The 24,148-nt window shown below is 42.0% G+C and overlaps 1 protein-coding gene and 1 pseudogene across 3 annotated transcripts; both read left to right on the forward strand.

Moving 5' to 3' along the window:
- The first annotated feature begins 134 nt into the window (after positions 1–134).
- Positions 135–8,831, forward strand: LOC143533406 (dol-P-Man:Man(7)GlcNAc(2)-PP-Dol alpha-1,6-mannosyltransferase-like). Of its 2 annotated transcripts, XM_077028207.1 has the most exons (20): positions 135–235; positions 345–430; positions 5,310–5,351; positions 5,444–5,489; positions 5,630–5,716; positions 5,793–5,848; positions 5,937–6,054; positions 6,160–6,218; positions 6,326–6,397; positions 6,479–6,542; positions 6,607–6,710; positions 6,800–6,871; positions 6,948–7,034; positions 7,123–7,190; positions 7,264–7,332; positions 7,421–7,503; positions 7,579–7,678; positions 7,781–7,846; positions 7,960–8,053; positions 8,574–8,831. In XM_077028207.1, exons 1-20 carry the CDS (start codon positions 193–195, stop codon positions 8,652–8,654), a joined length of 1,497 nt encoding a protein of 498 aa, XP_076884322.1. In that variant the 5' UTR covers positions 135–192; the 3' UTR covers positions 8,655–8,831. The 2 variants fall into 2 exon arrangements, 1 of the variants encoding a protein (XP_076884322.1); XR_013135349.1 differs by lacking the exon at positions 8,574–8,831 and having other exon boundaries at positions 7,421–7,499; positions 7,960–8,029.
- Positions 8,832–8,887: 56 nt separating this feature from the next.
- Positions 8,888–22,537, forward strand: LOC143533398 (pentatricopeptide repeat-containing protein At1g02150 pseudogene; annotated as a pseudogene). Its single transcript, XR_013135346.1, has 3 exons — positions 8,888–8,950; positions 19,572–19,871; positions 21,166–22,537. The product of XR_013135346.1 is annotated as a pentatricopeptide repeat-containing protein At1g02150 pseudogene (transcript).
- Positions 22,538–24,148: the final 1,611 nt, after the last annotated feature.

Here is a 24,148-nt window from a genome sequence, read left to right on the forward strand (position 1 = left end):
GGTTTAATATCGTACCCGTTTCGGCCCGTTTGCACATCCCTGGTTTAAACTACCAAACGAGCACAAGTAGATGCAATATTTACATCATTCTGATTATAAATTAGTTTTATTTAAATAAAAAAATTAAAATACATTAGTACTAGTCGACTACCCATCAAACTCCCCTTGCCGGAATAATATTATACTCCGACGATGCCTCCATCTCGCCGATCTTCCAATTTCACAGCAATCTACGGTTATTACTTCTTCATCTTTTCAATTTTATTAACTTCATCAATGCTTGTACTTTCTTTTTTACTTTTACTGGTCAGTTAAGTTGAGATTTGAAGTATGAGATAATTTAGGTTACGATGTGCTTCTTGGATCAATTGCTGCGTTTTACGTGTTTACGGTGCCATTCACGAAAGTCGAAGAAAGCTTCAATGTTCAGGTTCCATTTAATCATTTCTATTCACTTTTATGTTTGATGCATTAAAGCAAGCTAGGGTTGTAACCGAACCGAATGAGACCTTGTTTATCTTCGTCCGTTAAGCTAACAAAATTTATTGTTAGTGGTTGTTTGTTAAGGAAATGAACTTGTTTGTAAACGGTTTACGAACACAGATGAACACAAACGATGTTTTATTTGATTTGGCTAATCGAGAATGGTCAGTGACAACCGTTTGGTTCGGCTATCAAGTTTGTGTTGGACTGTTGGTGTTTTTTTAACGTTTATATTCATATGTTAATGTACATATAAATTAATCACATAAATATATCAATCAATCAATCAAGCCCTGTATATCCCACCGCATAGCACGCTATCGGTAGGGTCAGGGGAGGGTGGGATGTAGGCAAGTCTTTCCTCTATCTGAGAGAATAGAGAGACTGCTTCCAGAGAGACCCCCGGCTCATAAAGCTACATACAGGTAATCATAGTAAACATACATCCTATAAGCAAAAGACACTTAGCAATACATAGATAACAAACTACCAAAAAAGTAAGGAATCTGTAACCTACTAAGAAAAGGGCATAAGAAACAAAAAGCAGCATCAAAACAAAAAAATATTCATAAACAACAAGGATCAAGGCTAGCCAACTAGACCCTAAATAGAAAGCTAAGCTAACTAGGTGCCTTCTCCTAGAAGTCGCTAACCTTAAGCCTACGTCTCCACGAATCTCTATCCTGGACCATGTCCTCAGAGAGGTGCAACTCTGCCAAGTCATGTCTAATTCTCTCATCCCAAGTCAATTTAGGTCTGCCTCTAGTCCTCTTTCCTTCCACAATGAAGGCTTCCACTACTCTAACTGGCGCTGTTGTCGGTCTCCTCTTCACATGCCCAAACCATCTCAATCTCCCTTCCTTTATTCTCTCTAATATGCTAACTATTCCTAATCTTTCCCTAAAGACCTCATTTCTAATCGTATCTAATCTAGTGTGTCTGCACATCCACCTCAGCATCCTCGTCTCTGCCACCTCCATCCTGCGCTCTTGTGTCTTCTTAATGGCCCAACAGTCTGTTCCATACAACATTGCAGGTCTAACTGCGAGTCTATAGAATTTCCCCTTTAATTTAGATGGGAACCAGTTGTCGCACAAAACCCCAGTGGCTGCTTTCCACCTACACCATCCAGCTTGTATGCGGTGGGTTATGTCACTGTCTATCTCTCCATTGCTTTGGACAAACGATCCTAGATATTTAAACTTTGTTATTTGCGGAACCACCTGGTCCTCGATAATGATCTGGGTGTCCTCGCTATCACCAAAACCACTGAAGTCACAACAAAGGTACTCTGTCTTAGAGCGACTAATTCTTAAACCTTTATCCTCTAAAGCTACACGCCACTCCTCTAGCCTTTCGTTCAAGCTTTGTTTAGTCTCAGCCACTAACACAATATCATCCGCAAAGAGCATGCACCATGGGACAGGCTCCTGAATCGACTTGGACAGCTCATCCATGACTACCGTGAAAAGAAACGGGCTTACGGCGATCCTTGGTGGAGTCCCATCTCCACCGGGAAAAAAATCAGTATCTCCTACCGGCGCACGAACACTAGCTTTAGTCCTGTCGTACATATCTTTAATTAAGTCTATATACTTTCCAGGTAACCCTCTACCTTCTAAACTATCCCAAATTAGTCTGCGTGGCACACTGTCATAAGCTTTTTCATGGTCGATGAATACCATATGTAGGTCCCTCTTTTTCTCCCTATACTTCTCCATTAATCTTCTCAATATGTGTATCGCTTCCGTGGTTGACCGTCCTGGCATGAAATCAAATTGGTTAATCATAACCTGCGTTTGTCTCCTAATTCGGGTCTCAATTACTCTCTCCCATAATTTCATAGTATGACCTAACAACTTAATTCCTCTGTAATTTCAACAGCATTGTGCGTCTCCCTTGTTCTTGTATAGGGGAACTACTACACTACTCCTCCACTGGTCTGGCATTTTTCCATTCTTGAAAATAAGGTTGAATAGAGTAGTGAGCCACTGAACTCCTTCATCCCCTAAACACTTCCAAGCCTCAATCGGTATGTTGTCTAGACCAACCGCCTTAGCCCTTCCCATCTTCCTCAGTGCTATCCTCACCTCTCCCTGTGTGATACCTCTACAGTAGGAGTTATTCCTTTGTTGTCTCTGCGCAATTGGGTTGTCTGTTTCTCGTTGGTCGGTCTGTCTGCCATTAAAAAGACTGTTAAAATAATTTTGCCATCTTTGTTTAATGTCTTGTTCCTTGATTAGGACATGCCCATCCTCTCCCTTTTATATATTTCACAACTCCTAGGTCCTGTCTTCTACGTTCCCTGGATTTAGCAATCTTGAACGTATGATGCTCCCCCTCCTTTGTTTCCAGACGTGCATACATCCGTCTATACGCTGTGTTTTTTGTCTCTGTCACCGCCTTCTTCGCCTCTCTCCTAGCGTTTTTGTATTTCTCCCTCAACCTCCAACGCTCCCCCTCGTTTGTGCACCTTAAAAGATCCCTAAGACTCTGTTGCTTATCCTTGATCTTGCTCTGCACATCCTCGTTCCACCACCAAGATTCCTTGTTTCCAGTTGTCCTGCCTGTCGTTACCCCTAGTGTCTCCTTTGCCACTTGAGTGATGGAAGCTGCCATATCCTCCCACATCTGGTTTGCGTCCCCAACAGGATGAATTGTTGTCGTCGAGATGACCTTGTCCTTGAACAACGTAATGCTTGTGCCCTTCAAATTTCCCCATCTTATCCTAGACCGCCCTTTTCTCTCCATCATAGTCAGTTTCTCTCTCAGTACTACATCTGCCACCAGTAAATGGTGCTGCTGGGCTGCTGCGGTCTCCCCCGGAATCACCTTGCAGTCTCTCCACCGTCTTCGATCGTTTCGCCTCATCAAGATATAGTCGATTTGTGTATTCCTTCCCCCACTAGTAAAAGTGATTAGGTTTGAATCTCTCTTCCTAAAGAAAGAGTTAAGAATACCTAGGTCATGGGCCACTGCAAAATCTAAAAGATCCCTACCAGGTTCGTTCCTATCCCCAAAACCAAAACCTCCATGAACCATCTGAAAGCCATCACTATCCTTACCGATATGACCATTGAAATCACCTGCTACGAAAATGGTCTCCTCCCTAGATACGTCCCTCACTACTCCATTTAGGCAATCCCAAAACTCCCTCTTTTCTTGGTCTCCTAGTCCCACGTGTGGTGCATAAGCGCAAACCACAGCCACTACTTCGACTCCTAACACTAACCTTAATACCATCACCCTATCGTTGTATCTTTTCACCTCAATCACATTCTTATGCAATTCTATAGCTAGTAGAAAACCTACTCCATTTTTAGCTCCATCCGCCCCCGAATGCAATAGCTTGTACCCATTTCGTTCTACCCCTCTCTGCCCCTTCCACCTAGTCTCTTAGAGGCATGCTATATGGACCTTACCTCTCTTAAGAGCATCTATCACTTCTAACAATTTACCACTTAGAGTTCCTACATTCCATGATGCCACTCGCAAACTATACCCCCTACCTTTTCCCTTTCCCGCACCCCTCATCCTTGGACACGATCTCAGCGGACTGACATGACTACTGTCGTCTATGTTTACAATTAACTTTAACTATTTAAAGCAATAAAAAACACATAACACCAACGCAAACACACCACGAACAGACGTTGATGAAAAAGTCTTATAAAAATTCGCCTAACGTACACTTAACAAATAGGTAATAATTGCGCGCACACAAAGAGACATAAACTGCCTAATGCAAAAGTGTATGTTAAACAGATTATAATAATTAAAGTTAATTGTAAACAAAGTGACATACACTTAACAAAGTGTATGTTAAACAGATTATAACAATAATAATAATAATACCAACAATAATAATAATAATAATAATAATAATAATAGGAACAGAGACAAAAAAAGCTTATCTTTATTCCTGTGTACGGGAAGAGTGACCGGAGATGGGCGGCGGCCGTATCTAGGTCGCCGGAAATGTGTCCTGGAATGGTGGTCGCCTGAAAAAAACAATGAATGCTACCTCAACCTTTAACGAGTCTATTTGCCGTAGATGACTCTATTCCCTACGCAAAAACGGAAAACGGTGGTGGTCGCCGTTAACAGCTCAAATTCCGTCGCCTCAGATGTTGAAAACGGTGGTGGTCGCCGTACATAAGCTAGCGTTCGTTTCCACCACCTCAGATGTTGAAAAAACGTTACAGCGTACGCAGTAGGATTTGTTTCCACCAACAACAATAAATATGATAAACAGACCCAGCAAGACTGCCTGTTTCAAGAGTTCGGCAACAGAAACCAATAGATGCTCAGATCCGGCCTCAGCAGCTTTCGAGGTGATTCTGCCGGAGAAACTGCCGGCGTAAAACTTGTACGGGATGTGAACGTTGGTGGCCGTTGGGAATAAATATGATAGCTAATAATAATAATAATTTAATTAATCACATAAATAGCCATATGTATTTGTGTTTTATAGCTAATAATTTTGCTTAAATCTATATGAAAAGATTGGAGAAGTCATTAAAAGGTATTAAAAAACCTTTAATGAACAGAAATAAACAAACAAACGTCAATGGACATAAACGAACACATTATTGAAGGTTTACAAACACAATTGAACAAACATGGCCTCTGACGTGTTTGTTTATTTAGTTGATTGAAAGTAATTCCTTGTTCATGTTTGTTCATTTATCAAATGAACGAACATAAACGAACTTCCTGCCCAACATTTGGTTCGTTTACAGCCCTAGTTGTAAATGTGTATGTCATCATTAACATAGAAACTTTTGGAATTGAGCTGACATTATTAAGCATTTTGGTTTATTCAGGCGATGCACGATATTTTGTATCACAGACATCATATTGAAAATGTAAGAATGCTACTCTCTCTGCACTTATTTAGTTGAACACGCATTCTTTTCTTTAATGCTCCTGTTCATTGCTACTGCCACATACATAACAGTATGACCATTTGGAGTTTCCCGGGGTTGTTCCTCGCACGTTTATTGGTAACTGCTTTCTTTATGTAAACTTCTCTAGATAATAATAATGTATCTAATGTGGAGGCTTTCATATAATACAAAATACTGTCTGATTTTGATAGTAGAAATTGATTATGTATTTATGTTCCCATTTTATCCTTTAGCAGGCGCATTGCTAGTTTCCATTTTAGCATCTCCAATGGTTTTAGCTATCAATTTGCTGCATTTACCAAAGATTTATAGTCTTTTAGCAGGTTAGTTCATTAATCCTTTTCAAACATGTATACAATAATAATCTTATTGCCAGATTATTTGTATCGTTTTGTCCAGTTCGTTTGGCTCTAGGGTTCTTCATATTGGCTACACTTAGGTTTCTACGTGTTCAGGTGCTAACAACTTTCTTCTTATTACTTGTTTTATGTTTACATTTTCTTTGACTGCAGTTGACTTCAAATTGTTATCTTTTATGAGCAGATCAGAGATAAGTTTGGTCCACAAGTTGAAGCTTTCTTTGTGATACTGGTAGCTATTCAGTTCCATATGTTGTTCTATTGCACACGTCCTCTTCCTAATATTCTGGCATTAGGATTAGGTGATTAAACCCTAAAAGTTTTGATCTTCAATGTTTTTTTTCTTATAACAATTTAGTTCGCGAATTGTTGTTCTTCTAACAAGCAGTGTTTTATTGACTTTGTAGTGAATTTATCATATGGCTACTGGTTGAAGGGAAGCTATTATGCTACACTAAGATGTCTGGTATGCTAACTATTATTATCACATTTGTAAAAAGTTTGTGTAACATGTCTGTTATTACATCTATGTTTCACTGTGTCTTTCTCATTGTATGTTATGTGAAAGTTCAGATTTTTGCTACCATTGTCTTTAGATGTGATATGCTGTTGCTTCTTTGTCCTCTCGGGTTGGAGCTGTTGCTGGTATTTCTTCTTATATTAAACTGTTTGTATCATTCTTTCATAATTTATATTATAACCTTGTTATTTGGTTATCATTGGCAGACAAAATCAATTTCAATTTGGAAAGCCATAAAGTGCTGTGCTGGTGCTGTGTCATTCAGCATAGGTTTGTATTAAATTTTAATATACCCTGATATATTTGTTTTTAATATTTATATTCTTTATTTCAGGTATTACTATCTTAGTTGACTCAATAATGTGGCAGAAGCTGTTGTGGCCTGAATTCAATGTTTTTTGGTTTAACTCTGTGTTAAACCGGAGTTCAGAGTGGGGTGTATCCTCTGTTTTAAGTAACTGAATATTTTCATAAAAAATATTATATATTATTTATGTTTACGCATTTCCATAACATATGCTGTCTAGACACAACCGTTTTACTGGTACTTCACTTCTGCTTTGCCTCGCTCGTTACTGGTTGCATATCCTCTCTTTATGGTAAGTTTTAACATTTAATCTGAAACAAAACAAAACAAAGTTTATGTTTTATATATTAAATGATGTGATTTTGCAGTTTGGAGTTATACTTGATAGAAGAATAGTATTTTACGTGCTTCCTGTTTTGTCATTTGTTATACTCTACTCCAAGCTTCCACACAAGGTATCTTTCTTGCACTATAAGAAATCAATGGCTGACTTGATCTTGACTTCTTAAAGGCATACACAATCATGCATTTACCAATTTGTAGGAGCTGCGTTTCATTATTAGTTCGGTTCCAATTTTAAATTTGTCAGCAGCAGTTGCAGCTAGTCGTATGTATGTATCTTCTCTCTTTTGTTAGTTGGTATCTTTTTTGGTATCTTTTATGTAACATTGTTTTCTTTTACAGATACAACAATAGAAAGAAGAGTTTCTGGAATCTTATGTACATTGGTCTCTTGGGTTCGCTTGTGATCAGGTTGAAAGATAATTCTTTTTTTTTAAAGAGAATACTGAATTATTTGGCACCTCATTGGTCAACAATGTTGATATCGTGATTTATATAGTCTAGGAGGCACTGCTGTCACTTTCATGGCTTCATATGAGAATTATCCTAGTGGCTATGCTCTAAAAACGTTGCACAGAGTAGGTAATCTCTCTCTCTCTCTCTCTCAGACACACACACACACGTTTTAAAAGTTTGTAATTAAATATTTTCTGATAGGTGACACCAAGAACACTACCAGTGAAATATGGGTTCATATTGATACCTTCTCCGCGATGAATGGAATTTCTCGGTTTTGTGAGAATGATAATGGGTGGAGGTATGTTTGATATCGATTCACAGTGGTTTTTATATCTTTTATGATTGTCACAAAAAAACGGTAATAATCTGTTCTATTAAGTATCTTATGTTGCTGATTCAGGTATTCTAAAGAAGAAGACATACCTTTGGAACATATTTGGCAGCGAAACTTTACTTATCTTTTGAAGTGAGTGATCGATTTTTGATTTTTTTTTATTATACTATTACTTATCGTCTGAAAAATGTTACATTGCTTTATAAATTATAAACACACTAAATACCCTTAAATCTTTCTTATAGTGAACACTTGAGCATTGAGGGATACAAGTGCTTGTTTAAGGAGGACGGTTTCTCTAGGGTCCGTCTTAAGGTTGGCTTCCCGCCAATTTCGATGGTACGTTTATTTAGCATTAAATTCTACAAGAGTGGATTTTCGACGTGACTTGAACATAACATGAAGTTTGCAAGTTTGGGTTTAGTCGAAACAAGTTAGGGTCGGTTTCATGTCGAACGCGCAAACGCGTTTAGCTAAATGGGTAGTCCTGACGTGTTCGCAGGTTGACCCATTTAATCTGTTTGCTTTCATTAAATATCTAAAAAAATATCATTGTGCCATAACTTAAGTATTTATGTGTTTTTTTATTTTATATCAAAATTTTTAAAGATAAAAGAGAAATAAGCATTATATTTTATAGTTTAAACATAATTATTTTGTATAAGTTTGTATTTTTGAGTGCAAACAATTAAAATAAAATAAATTTGTTGGGTTGAATGGGTTGTGTTTGTTTCAACCCGTGAAAACTCGTGTCGAGTTTGGGTGGGTGCATGTGTGTGACACGATTTTGGGATTTGTGTCAAATTTTCTACATGTATTATCAAGAATACATTTATAAAATCCGTTTGTATGTTGACAGGTCAAACAACCGAAAGTTTATGTACATGGAAATCTTGAGAACACAGATATCATGCATAGAGTTTGGCCAGGTTGTTCATGAATCTATTTACCCTCAGAAATATAACCTGTTAGATTTTTGTAACGGATCATTTGAGCCGCTAACATATGTATCCGAGCATGGTCATATCGACATCTTGTACATCTTTTGTTGGAAAAACAAAGTTTTGTTGTGTAATAGTATAAAGTAGAACCCTTTGTTAGTAACATCATTTGACTTTGAGATTGCATGGAATATGTAGAAATTAATTGGATAATGCCTAAGTGGCTATGTCTATGGCTCTATGCTATTATTGTCAAATGACTGAGATCAAGAGTTTTGACCCGGGTTCAATGAAGGTACAATCTGGGTCACTAGGTGGGGGTTTGAGGTTCCGTTTCGGTTCGTACAGTCGGTCAGTTTTGATGAAAGTTTCTGGCCTGACTAGTTTAAACGGATTGGTGGTTTGGTTTTGATTGTTTTAAACCTTGTTTTCTTTTCAAAATTGTTAGTTTGTATTAAGTTGTCTAAAATGATAATGGTGACGTATGAATACTATAAATATACATGTTTGTTTATTTAAAGATAAAAAGAAAACTAAGTAATAAAGGTCAAATGGTATGTTCAGTTTTTGTGGTATGTTTGTTCACATGGCGGGTTTCAAGTTGTAATAAGATGGATAGATTGTTAAATCGTGGGATATTCAAAACATGTAATGAATCAAACATTAATTATCACTGGTTGAACCTTGTTGAATGGTTTGGTTTGGTTGTTCAAATGATTTATAACACAGCTAGCTATAGGCTATATGACTATATGAGCATCTTTGGTGGAGCCGTGGATGTCTTCAAGGATGGCAAAAAAACAATGTCACGTCATCACATTTTACATCTGACATCTATAGAGACATATGCCTTTACTGTCTCTCGTCTTGGACCTCTCTCCTTAACATAAATGACATGACACATCACCAAGGATGTTTAAAACCGCCTCCACTAAAGCATGTCTCAAAAACGATGTCACATATACAACTGACAAAAACCAATAAAACTGTCATTAATCCTCAAAACCGGTCAAAGACACTTTTTTTCCTCCTTAATTCACTTACATAAAGCCCGTTAGAAGAAAAGTTTGATGATAAATGAAAATCTCATTGGGAAAAAATTAATAGCTAATAACTAACAGGGTTAGATTCCGTTAGTTTTTTATGATGTGGATGATAGCGTGTACAATGATGTGACAAAAATAGTGACATGAACTGCTTATGTGGTAAAAATATTTTTTTAAATTAAAATTTTCTAACCAAAATAAACGAACCGAACCACTTTTTAACAAAAAATAGTGAACCGAGCCACTTTTTTTTTAACAAAAATAAGTGAACCGAACAACTTTTTTTTAACAAAAATAAACGAACCATACTACTTTTTTTTAACAGAAATAAACGAATCAAACTAGTAAGTTTAGATTATAAAAAATAAAATATCCCATTTAAAAAGGCACAAGGACTAATATTAAAATTCATATATATAAAAGGGTGTCAAAACACAAACTCAAAACTATAAGTACCACCTTTAACCAACACTCAAAACACAGTACTAAACCACTCTTATCATCTTCCAACTCAACTCAACTCAACTCAACTCCTAAAACCCTAACCCACCCAAGAAAAATGTTACTCCAAAAACCACCATCACACCTCTGCAACTCTCTCAACTTCCCACATGGGTCTTGTATCCCACCCTTCAAAAAGCCACAATTCAACCAATTTATCATCAAGAACCACTCCTCCTCCTCCTCATCATCATCATCATCATCATTGAAGAAACACTAACCGGACCCCGGGCAGGTTACTGGTAACCTAGGGGTTGGAGAGCTGTTTCCCACGAGGGGTTAGACCCTTGGAAGATGGTTCTTCTGATAACCTGCAAAACAGACACCGTGAGCTCGTCACTGAGAAGGGGGGGGGGGGGGGGTTCCTCCTTGTGACCACCCTCCGGCGTGAGAATCAGACTAGATTGCTCTTTAAATATAAAAGTATATTAAGAGATTGCTAGAGCAGATATCAGGTATATATGATGATAATATGATAAGATATGATGAGATGAGATGATCATACCATTTGTGGTATTTATAGCCGAAGGTAGGTTTCCAAGGGGTTTAGCCGGCCCAACACGCTACCAACTGTAACCTATGCACGTGCCCTGCCTGTGAGTGGTGGATAGGTAGCGGCTGACACAGAGCAGGCGTGTCGTGCACTCTTCCTCTTCTGCCAACTACAGGCTAGGCACGTGGTATGGCAGGAGTTGGTGGGTAGGCGGCGGCTATTGGTCACAGTGCTGTGGCGTGCTGTCTGCCATGCTGCTGTCAGTGAGCTGTCGCATCTCTGATCAGATCTTTTGCCCATACCTCGTCAGGTACAGTAAAAGATCCTTCAGTATACGGACTGGCTTATTTGGGCGGGAGTATTCCCCCTCCCGCCTCTGTGCGGGATTGCTCCCGGCTTGGCTCATTCCTTCAGGTGACACTGAACGATTGAGAGCTAAGTGCCTTGTGCGTGTAGCCATGCTGCGCGGGTGGCCTTCCCTAATGGCTTGTATCCGAGGCTGCGGGGACAGGCGGAGTCCTTCACCATTGGGAGGCATTTCCTGCGGGACCAGCTTGCGTACTGCGCGTAAGGACGTCACGTCTCTGAGCATGGTTGGTCCTGCGGATCCAGTTGGTCTCTGCGCAGACGTCCCTGTTTAAGGTGAGTCTTGCGGGTCCAACTGGGCTCTGCTGGGACCTACCTCTTCAAGTCCCCCCAGTCCAATGTTCTTCTCATGAGTGTTTAATGAAGTGAGGTGAACTTTTGGACTTGAGCAAAGGGTTTTGAAAAGGGTTTTGTAAGGTTTTCCATGGGGATTCTTTCCGCGGAAGTCCTTGTCACTTGCAGAAATGCCCGAGTTTCCTGCTTGGTCTTTGGGTATGATGCGGGTAGGTCTGTAACCTCCTCGCAAGTCAGGAGCATTGAGTCCCAGTTGTATGTATTTTCCATGAGGTTTTGGTAGTTTTGAACATAGTGATCAATTATGTTAAGACCACCAATTCCATCCTGGAGCTTCAAACAACGTAGTTCTCGATGTTCCCGCTATGCGGGGATGCTATTTCCGTTTCCGCAAGCATTGCCCAGAAGATCCTTCTTGGTTTCAATTCCCAGCGGAGCGCTAGGTATGTGAAGGGTTTTGCCTTAACACTGTACCTGCGCTCGTCTTACGGTTACTTTACTCTCAAGGTATTCCTGGCGTCAATTCCCTGCGGGTGCTAGGTATGTGAAGGGTTTTGCCTTAACACTGTACCCGCATCCGTCTTACGGTTACTTGTTCACCAAGGTTCTTGGCTTCAATTCCCTGCAGGTGCTAGGTATGTGAAGGGTTTTGCCTTAACACTGTACCCGCAGCCGGCTTACGGTTACTTGTTTGCCAAGGTTTATTTGGCTTCAATTCCCTGCGGGTGCTAGGTATGTGAAGGGTTTTGCCTTTACACTGTACCCGCATCCGTCTTACGGTTACTTGCTTGCCAAGGGGTAAGGGGTATTTTCCCGCTTACTTTTTAATACTTTCGAATTTTGAATTTTGAAATTCGAAGAGTTGGTGAAAAGATAAACCTCTGAAACGTCGTGCGACGGTTTCATCTGACTGTGTCAGGACGTGCAGGAAGTTATGGTGACGTGACAGAACATGGTCATTCCAGTCGCTTTTTCAGGCGCGTGGGAGCGATTTTTCGGGCGCGTGGCCGCGAAATTACTGGCACACGTCCTTTCAACAGCTGTTGCCAGCTTGCTTTTTGCCACGTGTCATAGTTTCATTGCACATTTGATTTCTCTCTCCTCCGCATTAAATTCACCGCATTAATTGCGATTACTATATAAAGGGGGAGAGGGTTATTTGCAATTCACACTTTCCACTTTCATCTCTTCTTCTCAAGTAATTTCCGGCGAATTTTTCTGTTCAGTAAAGCATTACCCTGAAATCTCTTTTCGTCTTTCTTCCACCATGTCTTCTCATGATGCTGATGACCAGAAGACTGCTGGCGAATGCCAGTGCTCTCTTCCTGTCGATCTGTACCAGTATATCATCAGGAAGTTCATGCTCGAGTCTCTCGAGCCTGAGTTTCCTGAACCCCACCATACTGTGTACGATGCCCCTAGTGGCAAGATCGGGGTTTATGCTGCATTCTTTGTCTACGGGAACCTTAGGTTTCCGTTGACAAAGTTTGTGTACCGTGTCCTAGAGAGGCACGGTGTGCACCTGACAGAGGTGCACCCCATGGCCATTGCCAAGGTCCGGCACTTTGAGTGGGTGTGCCGGATACTGGGCCTTGAGCCCCTCGTTGATCGCCTGATGACCTTCTATACATGGAGGTGCATCCAAGGGTGGTACACTCTTACAACCCGTATCAAGGGTTTAAAGATTTGTACCACCTAGCGGAGTCTTCGCTCATGGAGAAGAGAGTTCTTCTTCATATCCGCTCGCGCCATCCCCATCGCCATGAAGTTCAAGAATGGCCAGGCGCTTCCGAACCTTCCCGCCCTCAACTACGAGGAGGCGGAATGGTTCTCGAAGATTTCCCGGGTCCAGTCCCCGGTTTTCCGTTTTCCGGAGTCGGCGATGGTGATGTTGGGGATGAGCCGGGTGTGGAAGGCGGCGAATGCGGATAAGGTTCCGATCGTCCTTGAATATGGTTCGAACTCTGTCCCTTATGGTACGTCTTGTTTCATTTTGCTGACTTCGATTTTTACTAACTTTCTTGTTGATTTCAGAGGGGAACGATCTTCAGTCGCTCCTGAACCCGCGGGAGGAAGATGGTCCCGCGCGGATGGGTACTCGTGCTCTGGACGAGAATGAGTTGCCCATCTTAGAGCAGACCGCGGGTCGGTTCGTGGAGGTTTACCCGCCAGGCCAAGAGATCCTGAGCCACCGACGGCCAGGTAAGCCTATCTTCTACCCTGAACCTCTCAATGCTGTGCCTGCTGCTGGAGTTCATGACATTTCTTCTTCTGAGGAATCCGCAGAAGGTCCTCCACTGGTGCGGAAGAAAAAGGCTGCCGTCGGGAAGGGCAAGGAGAAGGTGGCCTCTACGGCCGACCCGGTAGTCCTATCTGACTCGGAGTCAGATAATGCAGAGGTGGCGGGGAAGCCCGGTGGTGAGGAGACCACCGCTCCGGAGGCTGCAGGTGTTACCTCCGGGGAGGCAGCGACGACGACGGTTACCGGTGTCAAGAGGCCGGCTCCATCGGGTTCGCCCCCGCTCGTCCGTGCGTTCAAGCTCAAGAAACCCCGTGAGTACCCCCATAATTCTTGTCTAGATTTGTTGTTTCAAATAAATTTTTCTAACACTTTTGCTTGTGCAGGTGTGGATGTTGACGCATTCCAGGGTGGAGTTGGAGCAAGTATTCCCCCGCCAATGACGGTAGGCTCGGTCAGCCTTCCCGAGGCGTCGACCCAGGCGTCTACGCCTGCTTTCGCTGGTTCCAGCCTTCCTGAGGCTGTTCCAGCTGAGAAGGTGTCTCCGCCGGCCGTGAGTGCAATTTTTACAGCATCTTTCACGGAGCCGGCGGTTACTGTTGCTGAGGAGGTGGCGCCAAACATGGCTACCACAGCGGCCGCCACTATACCTGCGCCACCGGCACCGACGGCCGGACCATCAGGTATGCGCCAGGTTTCCCGCCGATCTATGCCACCTTCCCGTCTGCCTGACCTGTTGGATGGATTTCCTTTAGGTTCAGGTGATGGGTTTGGCGGCTATCGGCCTGTTATTGACCCTACAGGTACGTAGGGTTCTTTTTCCCTTATATATTTTTATCATCTTTTCCTAACTGCCTTTGTTTCTTTTGCAGTGTCGGATTCCAATGAAGTGTATGTTCCAAGATGGAACATACGCCGAGGAACAACCCTTCGTACCCCTGTGGAGTGCGTGGACTGGGCTCGCCACGCTGCTCCTCATGGTGCGTTGGGGGAAGCCATGGCTAGCTACCAAGAGGGTAGGCTAACCAATGAGCTTCGGGTTCTCCAGGCCCGGACGCAGCCCCGCGTCGAGCTGCTTTGTCGTGAAAACGACAAGTTAAAAGCAGCTCGCGCCAAAGATGTATCTGAAGCGCGGGCTCTTCGGGAGGAGAACCGGCAGTTGGCCGCTGCCGCAGCCGAGAAGGAGAAGGCATTCAAGGCACTCGAGGTTGAAGTCCAGGCGCGACTCGAGGCCCGCTCCAAGGCTGCCCAAGCTGTGAATGAACAGCTTCGGCTGGCCAAGGAGACTGCGCGAAACTCAACTGAGAGGGCTGCCAAGGCTGAAGCTGTTGTTGAGCCGCTTCGCGAAGAGAATGAGCAGCTTAAATGCAAATTAAAGGCTCTTCAGCATGCTCATGACGCCTTGGCAATGGAAGATGCCAAGAAGCTGCAAGAGATCCTTGACCAGAGGGGGGTGCTTGACCGCACTGAAAGGAAACTCAAAAGCGTCGAAGAGGCTGCCGCCAAGGAAGTTCAACTTGCCAACCTTGATAAAAACGGAGCTGAACGTGCTTACAAAGAAAGTCAAGCTACCCTCCAATGGCTGCTTCGAGAAGCGTTGCCTCAGGTATCTTTATCTTTTTCTTTACGCTTTCCGCTCGTAATTAGAAAATGTTCTAACTTGTATTCTTTTGTAGGTTGCGCGTCGGGTCCTTTCAGAGACCTCTTATGACGATGCGATGAGCGCAGCCCTCAACGCTTCTCATGAGGATGGGGAGAAGACTGGCTTCCTGCTTGGTCTAGGGTTTGCTGAGAGAGGCTTTCCGCCCTCCAACTTCCCTTTATTCAATGTTAATACTGAAGCTGCTTATGACCAAGCTGTGAACCAGTACGCTGCCTTCCCGCATCCAGTGGTGGAGAAGGTGAATGAGGCTGCTGCTGCTGATGATGGGCTAAACATCCTTAAGGCTTTCCTTGGGCAGCCACGCTCAGACGGTGCTGGTCCAAGCGGAGGTGGCCCTGAAGCCTGATCCTGAAGATCTCTTCCCACCGCTAGGATAGACTTAGCTTTGTATAGATTTCTTTTAGGCGGGTAGTTACCCGGCCACTGTTGTAATACATCATTGAAATATTAATCTTTTTGCGTATAAGACTGTTATTTCCTTCTTTGGGTTCCTTGCTTTATAAACTTATGACTTGCATACTTAGTTTAAATTAGCAATTTTCCAAGTGTTCAGAATAAGAACCTTTGAACGTGGTTGATAGTGGGTTAAAGTTTCGCTTCCTCCTTCGTGATTGTGCGGGTAGAACCGTCACTTGCACTTGGTAGGATGGCTAAACTTTAACTTTTATCTAACCTGCGTGCTGGTTTTTCTTACTTTTTTAGGATAAGTTAACCTTTGAACGTGGTTGATAATAGGTGTGAAGTTTTGCTTCCTCTTTCGTGATTGTGCGGGTAGAACCGTCACTTGCACTTAGTAGGATGGCAGAACTTTACCCTTATCTGACCTGCGTGTAGGTTTCTCATCTTTTGAGGATAAGTTAACCTTTGAACGTGGTTGATAATAGGTGTGAAGTTTTGCTTCCTCTTTCGTGATTGTGCGGGTAGAACCGTCACTTGCACTTAGTAGGATGGCAGAACTTTACCCTTATCTGACCTGCGTGTAGGTTTTTCTCATCTTTTGAGGATAAGTTAACCTTTGAACGTGGTTGATAATAGGTGTGAAGTTTTGCTTCCTCTTTCGTGATTGTGCGGGTAGAACCGTCACTTGCACTTAGTAGGATGGCAGAACTTTACCCTTATCTGACCTGCGTGTAGGTTTTTCTCATCTTTTTAAGAATTTTGTTTTGAACCGTTCGACGCGCGGTTGTCGATAGGTTAGTGTTCATTTTCCTTTCATGATTCATGCGGATAGACCGGCACTTTCATTTAATGGGATGAACTCTTTCAACTGACCTGCGTGTAGGTTTGCCACGTTATTGGGTTCGTGCGGGTAAGACCGCCTTCCCACGCAACGACTTCACGTAATGTGAATGTCGTCACCAGTGTTGGATAGTTTTAACCGTTCGACGCGCGGTTGTTGACAGGTTATTATTCAGTTTCCTTAATGATTCATGCGGATAGACCGGCACTTTCATTTTTGGGTGCTGAACTTTTTCCCCTTCAACTGACCTGCGTGAAGGTTTGTCACGTTATTGGGTTCGTGCGGGTAGGACCGCCTTCCCATGCAATGACTTCACGTAATTATGCGGTGAAAACCGGCATATTAGTGTCCAGAAAAGTATAAATGTAAAATCATCAGCTTCGATATTCTTAAAGAGAATCATTTCCATTAGAAGTGGCTCTTGGCCTTCTCTTTACAAATTGGAATTGATTACATGCAAACTGTGTAATTGAACTCCCTTCCATGTTGGGATGGGAGTGCCATCGAGCCGATACGCACCTGGTTCGGGATATCGTTCTTTACGCAGCATGTAGTCTCGTTTTTGAAGCTGGAATTGGTTCGTGTTTTCCCCAGCTGGGGTTCTATACGCACTCGCCTGCCTAGCTTTTATTTCGCCACGAGGTGCGCGAGCGTCCCATCTCTGACGAATGTTTCGACCATGTCTTTTACGTCTATGAATTCTTCAGTGTTGTGGCCTTTTGTTCTGTGATAGTCACAGTACTTGCTCCGATCAGCATCGTGACGATGCCGGATTACTGGAGGCTTTGGCCATGGGAGCTCCTCAGTAGCAAATATGTCAGTGATGCTTTTGGTAAGTGGCGTCCATCTGGAGTTCCGGTGCGGCTTTACATTATCCCTTTCACCCAATCGGTGCTGTAAGCCGGATGAGGTGTCAAAGTTTACCCTTGACTGCCAAATGCCTTGCTTCCGTTTTTTGTTCAATCGGGCGGTGAGGACGTTGTCCTCTCTCGTCCTCTGGGTGTAAAGGTTTGTGTTCTGCGGAAGGTCTCTACCCAGTTGCTTCTCCGTTTCCGCATAGCGTTTGGCTGCTGTCATGATGCCATCCCATGTGGATGGCATTCCATCTTTACCCGTTAGGGTGCGGATAAGCTCTGGGTCTTGCGCGCCCTGGATGAAGGCTGCGCGAACAAGATCCTCGCTGATATTGCCCAAACTTAACTTCTTTGAGTTGAAGCGAGTGATGAAGTTTGGCAGAGATTCATCTTCTTCCCGTGTGCATTTGAGGATTGTCCATTGCTCCTCGGTATACTTTCGCTGCTGGCTGAAGTGTTGGCTAAACTTCTGCTGGAAGTCTGCCCAGTCGTAAATGTGGTTAACCGGTAAACGATCAAACCAAGCCCTAGCAGCCCCCACCAGCGTCATTTGGAACATGTAACACCACGTGGGTTCCGTCCAATTGCTAACGGTTGCCCCCGCTATGAACCTGTTCAAATGATCGTCTGGATCAGATAGGCCGTCATATGTGCCTATGTTAGGCATTTGTTTAGCACTTTTCGGGGCAATTGCTTCAGCAATGTCCCTTGCAAATTTGGACGTTCCTGCATTTGTAACGTTTGGTCTGAACGTTTTAGAGAAGTCTCGTGGACTTCCATCTATGCTTTTTGGTTTGAAGGCTTGTCCAAAATGCCTTTTCGGTTGGGTTTCCGTTTCTTTACGCTTCCCTTTTGCTTTATGACGAGGGTTCGCGTCGGAGTCGGATTCCTCCGAGTCATCCTCCCAGTATTCGAATTCGTCGGCCTGTTGCACGGAACGCAAGCGTTCATTTAACTCAGCCTGGAATTCCTTTTGTCGTGCCTCCGCCCATGCCTTGACTTCGTCGAGAGTCTGGCGGGGGAGTCTTCGTTTTTCAAACTGGGTATCGGTGGATCCCAGTAGGCGGTCATTTACTGCACTTGCCCCTGCTTTAGTAAGTGGGGTAGTGTTCGTAAAATTTACTTCACTTGCTCCGGCTTCGGTAGCCGGAGTAGTGTTTGTAAAAACTGTGTTGCCGGTATTCCCCCCAATAGCTGGGGTTGTGGTTACCGGAATTTCTCTAACCATCTTTTGTATAAAGTTTTGAAAAAACTGGAGAAAATTGTAGTTCTAGCTTTATGCACGGATGGCGCCAATGAAGAAACACTAACCGGACCCCGGGCAGGTTACTGGTAACCTAGGGGTTGGAGAGCTGTTTCCCACGAGGGGTTAGACCCTTGGAAGATGGTTCTTCTGATAACCTGCAAAACAGACACCGTGAGCTCGTCACTGAGAAGGGGGGGGGGGTTCCTCCTTGTGACCACCCTCCGGCGTGAGAATCAGACTAGATTGCTCTTTAAATATAAAAGTATATTAAGAGATTGCTAGAGCAGATATCAGGTATATATGATGATAATATGATAAGATATGATGAGATGAGATGATCATACCATTTGTGGTATTTATAGCCGAAGGTAGGTTTCCAAGGGGTTTAGCCGGCCCAACACGCTACCAACTGTAACCTATGCACGTGCCCTGCCTGTGAGTGGTGGATAGGTAGCGGCTGACACAGAGCAGGCGTGTCGTGCACTCTTCCTCTTCTGCCAACTACAGGCTAGGCACGTGGTATGGCAGGAGTTGGTGGGTAGGCGGCGGCTATTGGTCACAGTGCTGTGGCGTGCTGTCTGCCATGCTGCTGTCAGTGAGCTGTCGCATCTCTGATCAGATCTTTTGCCCATACCTCGTCAGGTACAGTAAAAGATCCTTCAGTATACGGACTGGCTTATTTGGGCGGGAGTATTCCCCCTCCCGCCTCTGTGCGGGATTGCTCCCGGCTTGGCTCATTCCTTCAGGTGACACTGAACGATTGAGAGCTAAGTGCCTTGTGCGTGTAGCCATGCTGCGCGGGTGGCCTTCCCTAATGGCTTGTATCCGAGGCTGCGGGGACAGGCGGAGTCCTTCACCATTGGGAGGCATTTCCTGCGGGACCAGCTTGCGTACTGCGCGTAAGGACGTCACGTCTCTGAGCATGGTTGGTCCTGCGGATCCAGTTGGTCTCTGCGCAGACGTCCCTGTTTAAGGTGAGTCTTGCGGGTCCAACTGGGCTCTGCTGGGACCTACCTCTTCAATCATCATCATCTTCTTGGTTATCAGTGTCAAAAGCCCGCACCTTTAACACAGTGGACTATGAGAACAAGCCTGCAACAACTGTCACATGGAAAGCTATTTACAAAAGGATTTCTTTGATGGGTAACCCTGAAAAGGGTGCTACTGAGGTGTTGAACCAGTGGGAAGATGAAGGCAAGAAGGTTACTAAATGGGAGCTTTTTAGGATTGTCAAAGAGATGAGGAAGTATGGCAGGCATAAACTTGCTCTTGAGGTATGTTCAGTGTTGCAGAAATCGCTAGTCGGGTGGTGGGGTATTGACTAGGGATTATTATTTATATGTAATTTTCAAATATATATATATATATATATATAAAAGAAATAGTTTCCTAGGAAGAGTAAGAATAAATCTAAGCCCTTGGATCTATGATCTAGTGGTTGAGATTGGTAGTTTTTAAACTACCAAATAGTTTACTAAGATCTAAGATCTAGGCTACATAGTTTCCTAACTCTAAATTTTATGTCATTCCTACTCTTCCTACAAAACTATGTCTTTTTATTTTAACCCTTTTCTCTCTCTATATATATGTATATATATATATATATATATATATAATTTTCAGTTTTGACCAATTTTGGACAAATGGGGATTAATCAGCGCCTAGTCGGGATTTTTACAACACTGGGTATGTTTTAATTGAAATAGGTTCACTGTGTGTGATTTTGTGTTACTTTGGATTAGTTTTTGTTAACTATATCATGTTTAGAGCAGTCTGATAGCTTCAATTGAATAAAGCTTGAATCTTTATGTATGTTTATGTATTGCTTGCTATCTTGTTCCGTAAAAAGGTCAAGTTTTAACTTTTGGGTGTCATTTGAGTTGGTTTTTTAAGGTTAAAAAATGTTAGATTTTCATCAAGAGAGTGATAAATACATTGAATTGGTTAAATCATCATCCTAATCGAAGCATCCCCGAGTTCTAAAGTTGAAACTGTTGAGGTTAATTTTCAATGCAAGTAGTAAAGTGTTGACCTTACATTATGGCAACACAAAGTTATTGTAAGCTTAGGGGTGTAAACGAGCCTCGAGCTCCTGCTTGTTTTGACTTAACAGAGCTTATGCTCGGCTTGTGAGTCGTTTTTCCACGCCCGGCTCGTTTGTTATTTATTAGTTTATATACATTTTTAATTGCTTTATAAATTTTGAGATGATCTTAAACGAGCCAAAGATGGGCTCAAGCTCGGCTATGCAGTGGGAAATTAATATATAGATGTCCAAAACTTAAAAATACACAAGGGTCGTTAAGGCTTGAGAAGCCTAAAAAAATCTTCCATACAATGATACAAAGCTCGAGCTTGGGCTCGACAACTAAACGGGCTTTATCTGAGGCTTGGCTCGGCTTGAGCTTTTTATCGATCCAATATCGTGTAGCTCGCGAGCGGCTCATCTCGTTTGCACCCCTAGTAATCTATAAGGAGAAGAGAACTTGTGATTTTGAAATTTTGATCATTACTTGTTGATAATTGGACACCATTTAAGGGTTATTAATGTTTTTTTCCCACCCGCAGATTTACATATGGATAAATAACAGAACAGAGAGGTTTATAATATCTTCAAGTGATGCTGCAATTCAACTAGATCTGGTTTCTAAAGTACACGGCATTTCAGGAGCCGAAGATTACTTCAAAAGTTTGCCAAACAATTTAGTGGACAAACGCACATATGGAGCCCTCTTAAACGCGTATGTACGTGCTCGAATGGTAGAAAAGGCCGAGTCTTTATTAGCTGAAATGAAAAATAAAGGCTATGCTGGTCAAGCACTTCCATATAACGTCATGATGACACTCTACATGAACTTGAAAAATCAAGTAAAGGTGGAGTCTTTAATTTCTGAAATGAATCGAAACAACATAGCTTTGGATTTATACTCATACAATATATGGATTTCTTCACGCTGGTCACAAGGATCTATTGAAAAGATGGAAGAAGCGTTTGAAAAATTGAAACTTGACGGGTCGGTTAATCCAAACTGGACTACGTATAGCACAATGGCTACTTTTTACATCAAGAATCAAGAATTTGAAAAGGCTGAAGGCTGTCTTAGAAAAATTGAAACTTTAATCACGGGTCGTGACCGAATCCCTTATCATTATCTTTTAAGTCATTATGGTAGTATCGGTAAGAAAGAAGAAGTTCAAAGAATTTGGTAATCTTACAACAATCTTTCCGTATATCCCAAACTTGGCTTATCATTCTGCTATCTCATCGTTCATCAGGATGGATGATATTGAAGAAAGCGAGTTTCTTTATGAAGAATGGGTTTCAATTCAGACATCATATGACCCGAGAATCGGTAACTTGTTATTGGGTTGGTATATTAGAAACGGGTTTGTCGAAAAGGCCGAATCTTTCTTAAAAGAAATGTTGAAAGTTGGAAAATCGAACTCGAGTACTTGGGAGATTGTTGCGGAAGGTCATATTAAAGAAAATAGGGTTTCTGATGCGTTATTGTGTTTCGAGAAAGCGTTAACTAGTGAAGGGGCAAGCTTTTGGAGACCAAAGCCCATTAATATATCGGCTTTGTATAAAATATGTGAACACGAAAATGATGAGAAGAGCAAGGAGGCGTTGTTTGAGGTTTTGAGGAAAGCGCGTGTTCTTGAAGATGACGCTTATATGGCGTATTTGCCTTTTTATAAACAGTCAAAACCCGAAAATGAACTGCAGAAGGTTAAAGAAAGCGAGGGTGATTTTGAAGAAGCAGACGGGGATATGCTATTGAACGAATTGCAGTCTAGTATTTAAAGTTCGGTTATAATCGGGGTCGTTGAAGGTATTTTCGAGTGATAATCTGGTGTTGGAGATTGTGGCTGAGCCCAAAGAAGGTGAACAATGTGTTTGTTCTTGTGTTATACAAGATTTTGCAGTTTTTATGGTTCTTTTATGGCTTGACAAATCTTAATCAATGTACAACTTTGTTACTAGTAGTTATAACATTATGTTCTTTTTTTTTCATATGTTGTTGTGTGGTTGAATTTGACGTGTTTCGGGTGATGCGCAACTAGGGATGTAAACGAGTGAGCTATCGGAGATATGCTCATGCTCACTAGAAGCTGGAATCGAGTAGAACTTAAAACAAGATTAAGCCTTAACTATTGAAGTATTGGTGTCTTCCTCTTAAATAAACTTGTATCAACTTTTCATTCTTGTTATCATTTCTGTGGTTAACTTTAACCAGTCTCAAGCTATGTATCAATTTTTCTGCAGAATCTACAAGTAGTTATTACAGCGTTTTATTGGTTTATTAACCCTTTTACCCACTGTATTTAATTTACTAACTAGCAGGGTAATTACCCTCGCTTCGGGCTGGTTGATTTTCAATAAAACTAGGTAACTTGGCTGGGCGGTACATTAACGTAAATTCGGTTGGCATAAACTTTCTTACAATACCAATACTAAATTGAAAAAAATTATATGTCAATGTAGAAAACAGTAGCGACGCTCATATAACTTATAACAAATAAAAATTAACATATTAAAAAAACAATTATAACTTATGATTAAAGCGACACGAATTCGGTTGGCATCGGTTAGGTATGTTTGACGTTGAACCCAAAATTTAAATTAGTAAATCCCAGAATACTTTTATAACATGTGATACATAATTAAATAACATATATAAAGCGATGTTTATTCAGTCGGTAAAATACAGACGTTACGGTGGCGGGTCGACGCGAATTGGATCGGTTTCGATTATGTTCGTTACGAACTGTAGCTTATTTAAAGCAACGTTTATCCGGTCGGGTAAAACACGGGTGTTGCGGCGACGAGTAGACGCAAATTAGGTTGGTTTCGATTACGTTCGCCACGATACCATAACTAAAACAAAAAATAATAAATATATTTTAAAAAACACCTAGGGTGATGTTGCACAACTAGTGCTACCACGTGGACCAATGAGATTCTTGTGACACCAATATTCACTTTTTTTTATCTTTATGTATAGTTTATATGAAAACATGGCTAAGAATATACTTGGTGAAAGAGTATTTGTGGAATTTAAGAGAACATAATATTGTTGTGAAAAAATAAAAAGCGATCACCCGTTAAAATCTCACTAATCGGATAGTGATCCACCCATTAATATCAAACTAAGAAGATAGTGTCGTCTTTACATACGTCTCACGAATCGGGTAGTGATCACCCATTCAGTGTCTCACTAAGGCTAAGGGGTATGGGTTAGTGATTGACCTCACTGGTCTGACATGGCTGCCCAGGTGGTTCCCCTCACGCGAGGGGTCTTCCCGGAACACCGCCCCACCCAAAAATCGGCCGCGTGTGACCTGACCGCCTGAGGACGGTCGGTAATGTCAATGGTGATTGGTGTGGGCCCTCTCTTTACCGTTGGCAACGGTCCAATTTTTTTTATTTTTTTTTAAATTGATTTTATTATATTTTAAAATCCATTAAACCATTCTCAAACCATTTCTACATATTTTAACTAAAACCATATAATTTCAACCTAAAAAATCAAAATGAATGATTCTTCTT

The sequence above is a fragment of the Bidens hawaiensis genome, unplaced genomic scaffold (assembly GCF_021521415.1).
Source record: "Bidens hawaiensis isolate Kalapana, Puna unplaced genomic scaffold, B.hawaiensis_p1.1 tig00009686_1, whole genome shotgun sequence".
In the NCBI taxonomy this organism is placed as follows: Eukaryota; Viridiplantae; Streptophyta; class Magnoliopsida; order Asterales; family Asteraceae; genus Bidens; species Bidens hawaiensis.

Excerpts from the sequence above, each read along its gene's own strand:
- LOC143533406 (XM_077028207.1), top strand. The coding sequence starts at position 193 with ATGCCTCCATCTCGCCGATCTTCCAATTTCACAGCAATCTACG. Across the intron at positions 6,219-6,325 it reads ATGCTACACTAAGATGTCTG|ATTTTTGCTACCATTGTCTT; the intron begins GTATGCTAACTA and ends GTGAAAGTTCAG. Across the intron at positions 7,333-7,420 it reads TTGGGTTCGCTTGTGATCAG|TCTAGGAGGCACTGCTGTCA; the intron begins GTTGAAAGATAA and ends TGATTTATATAG.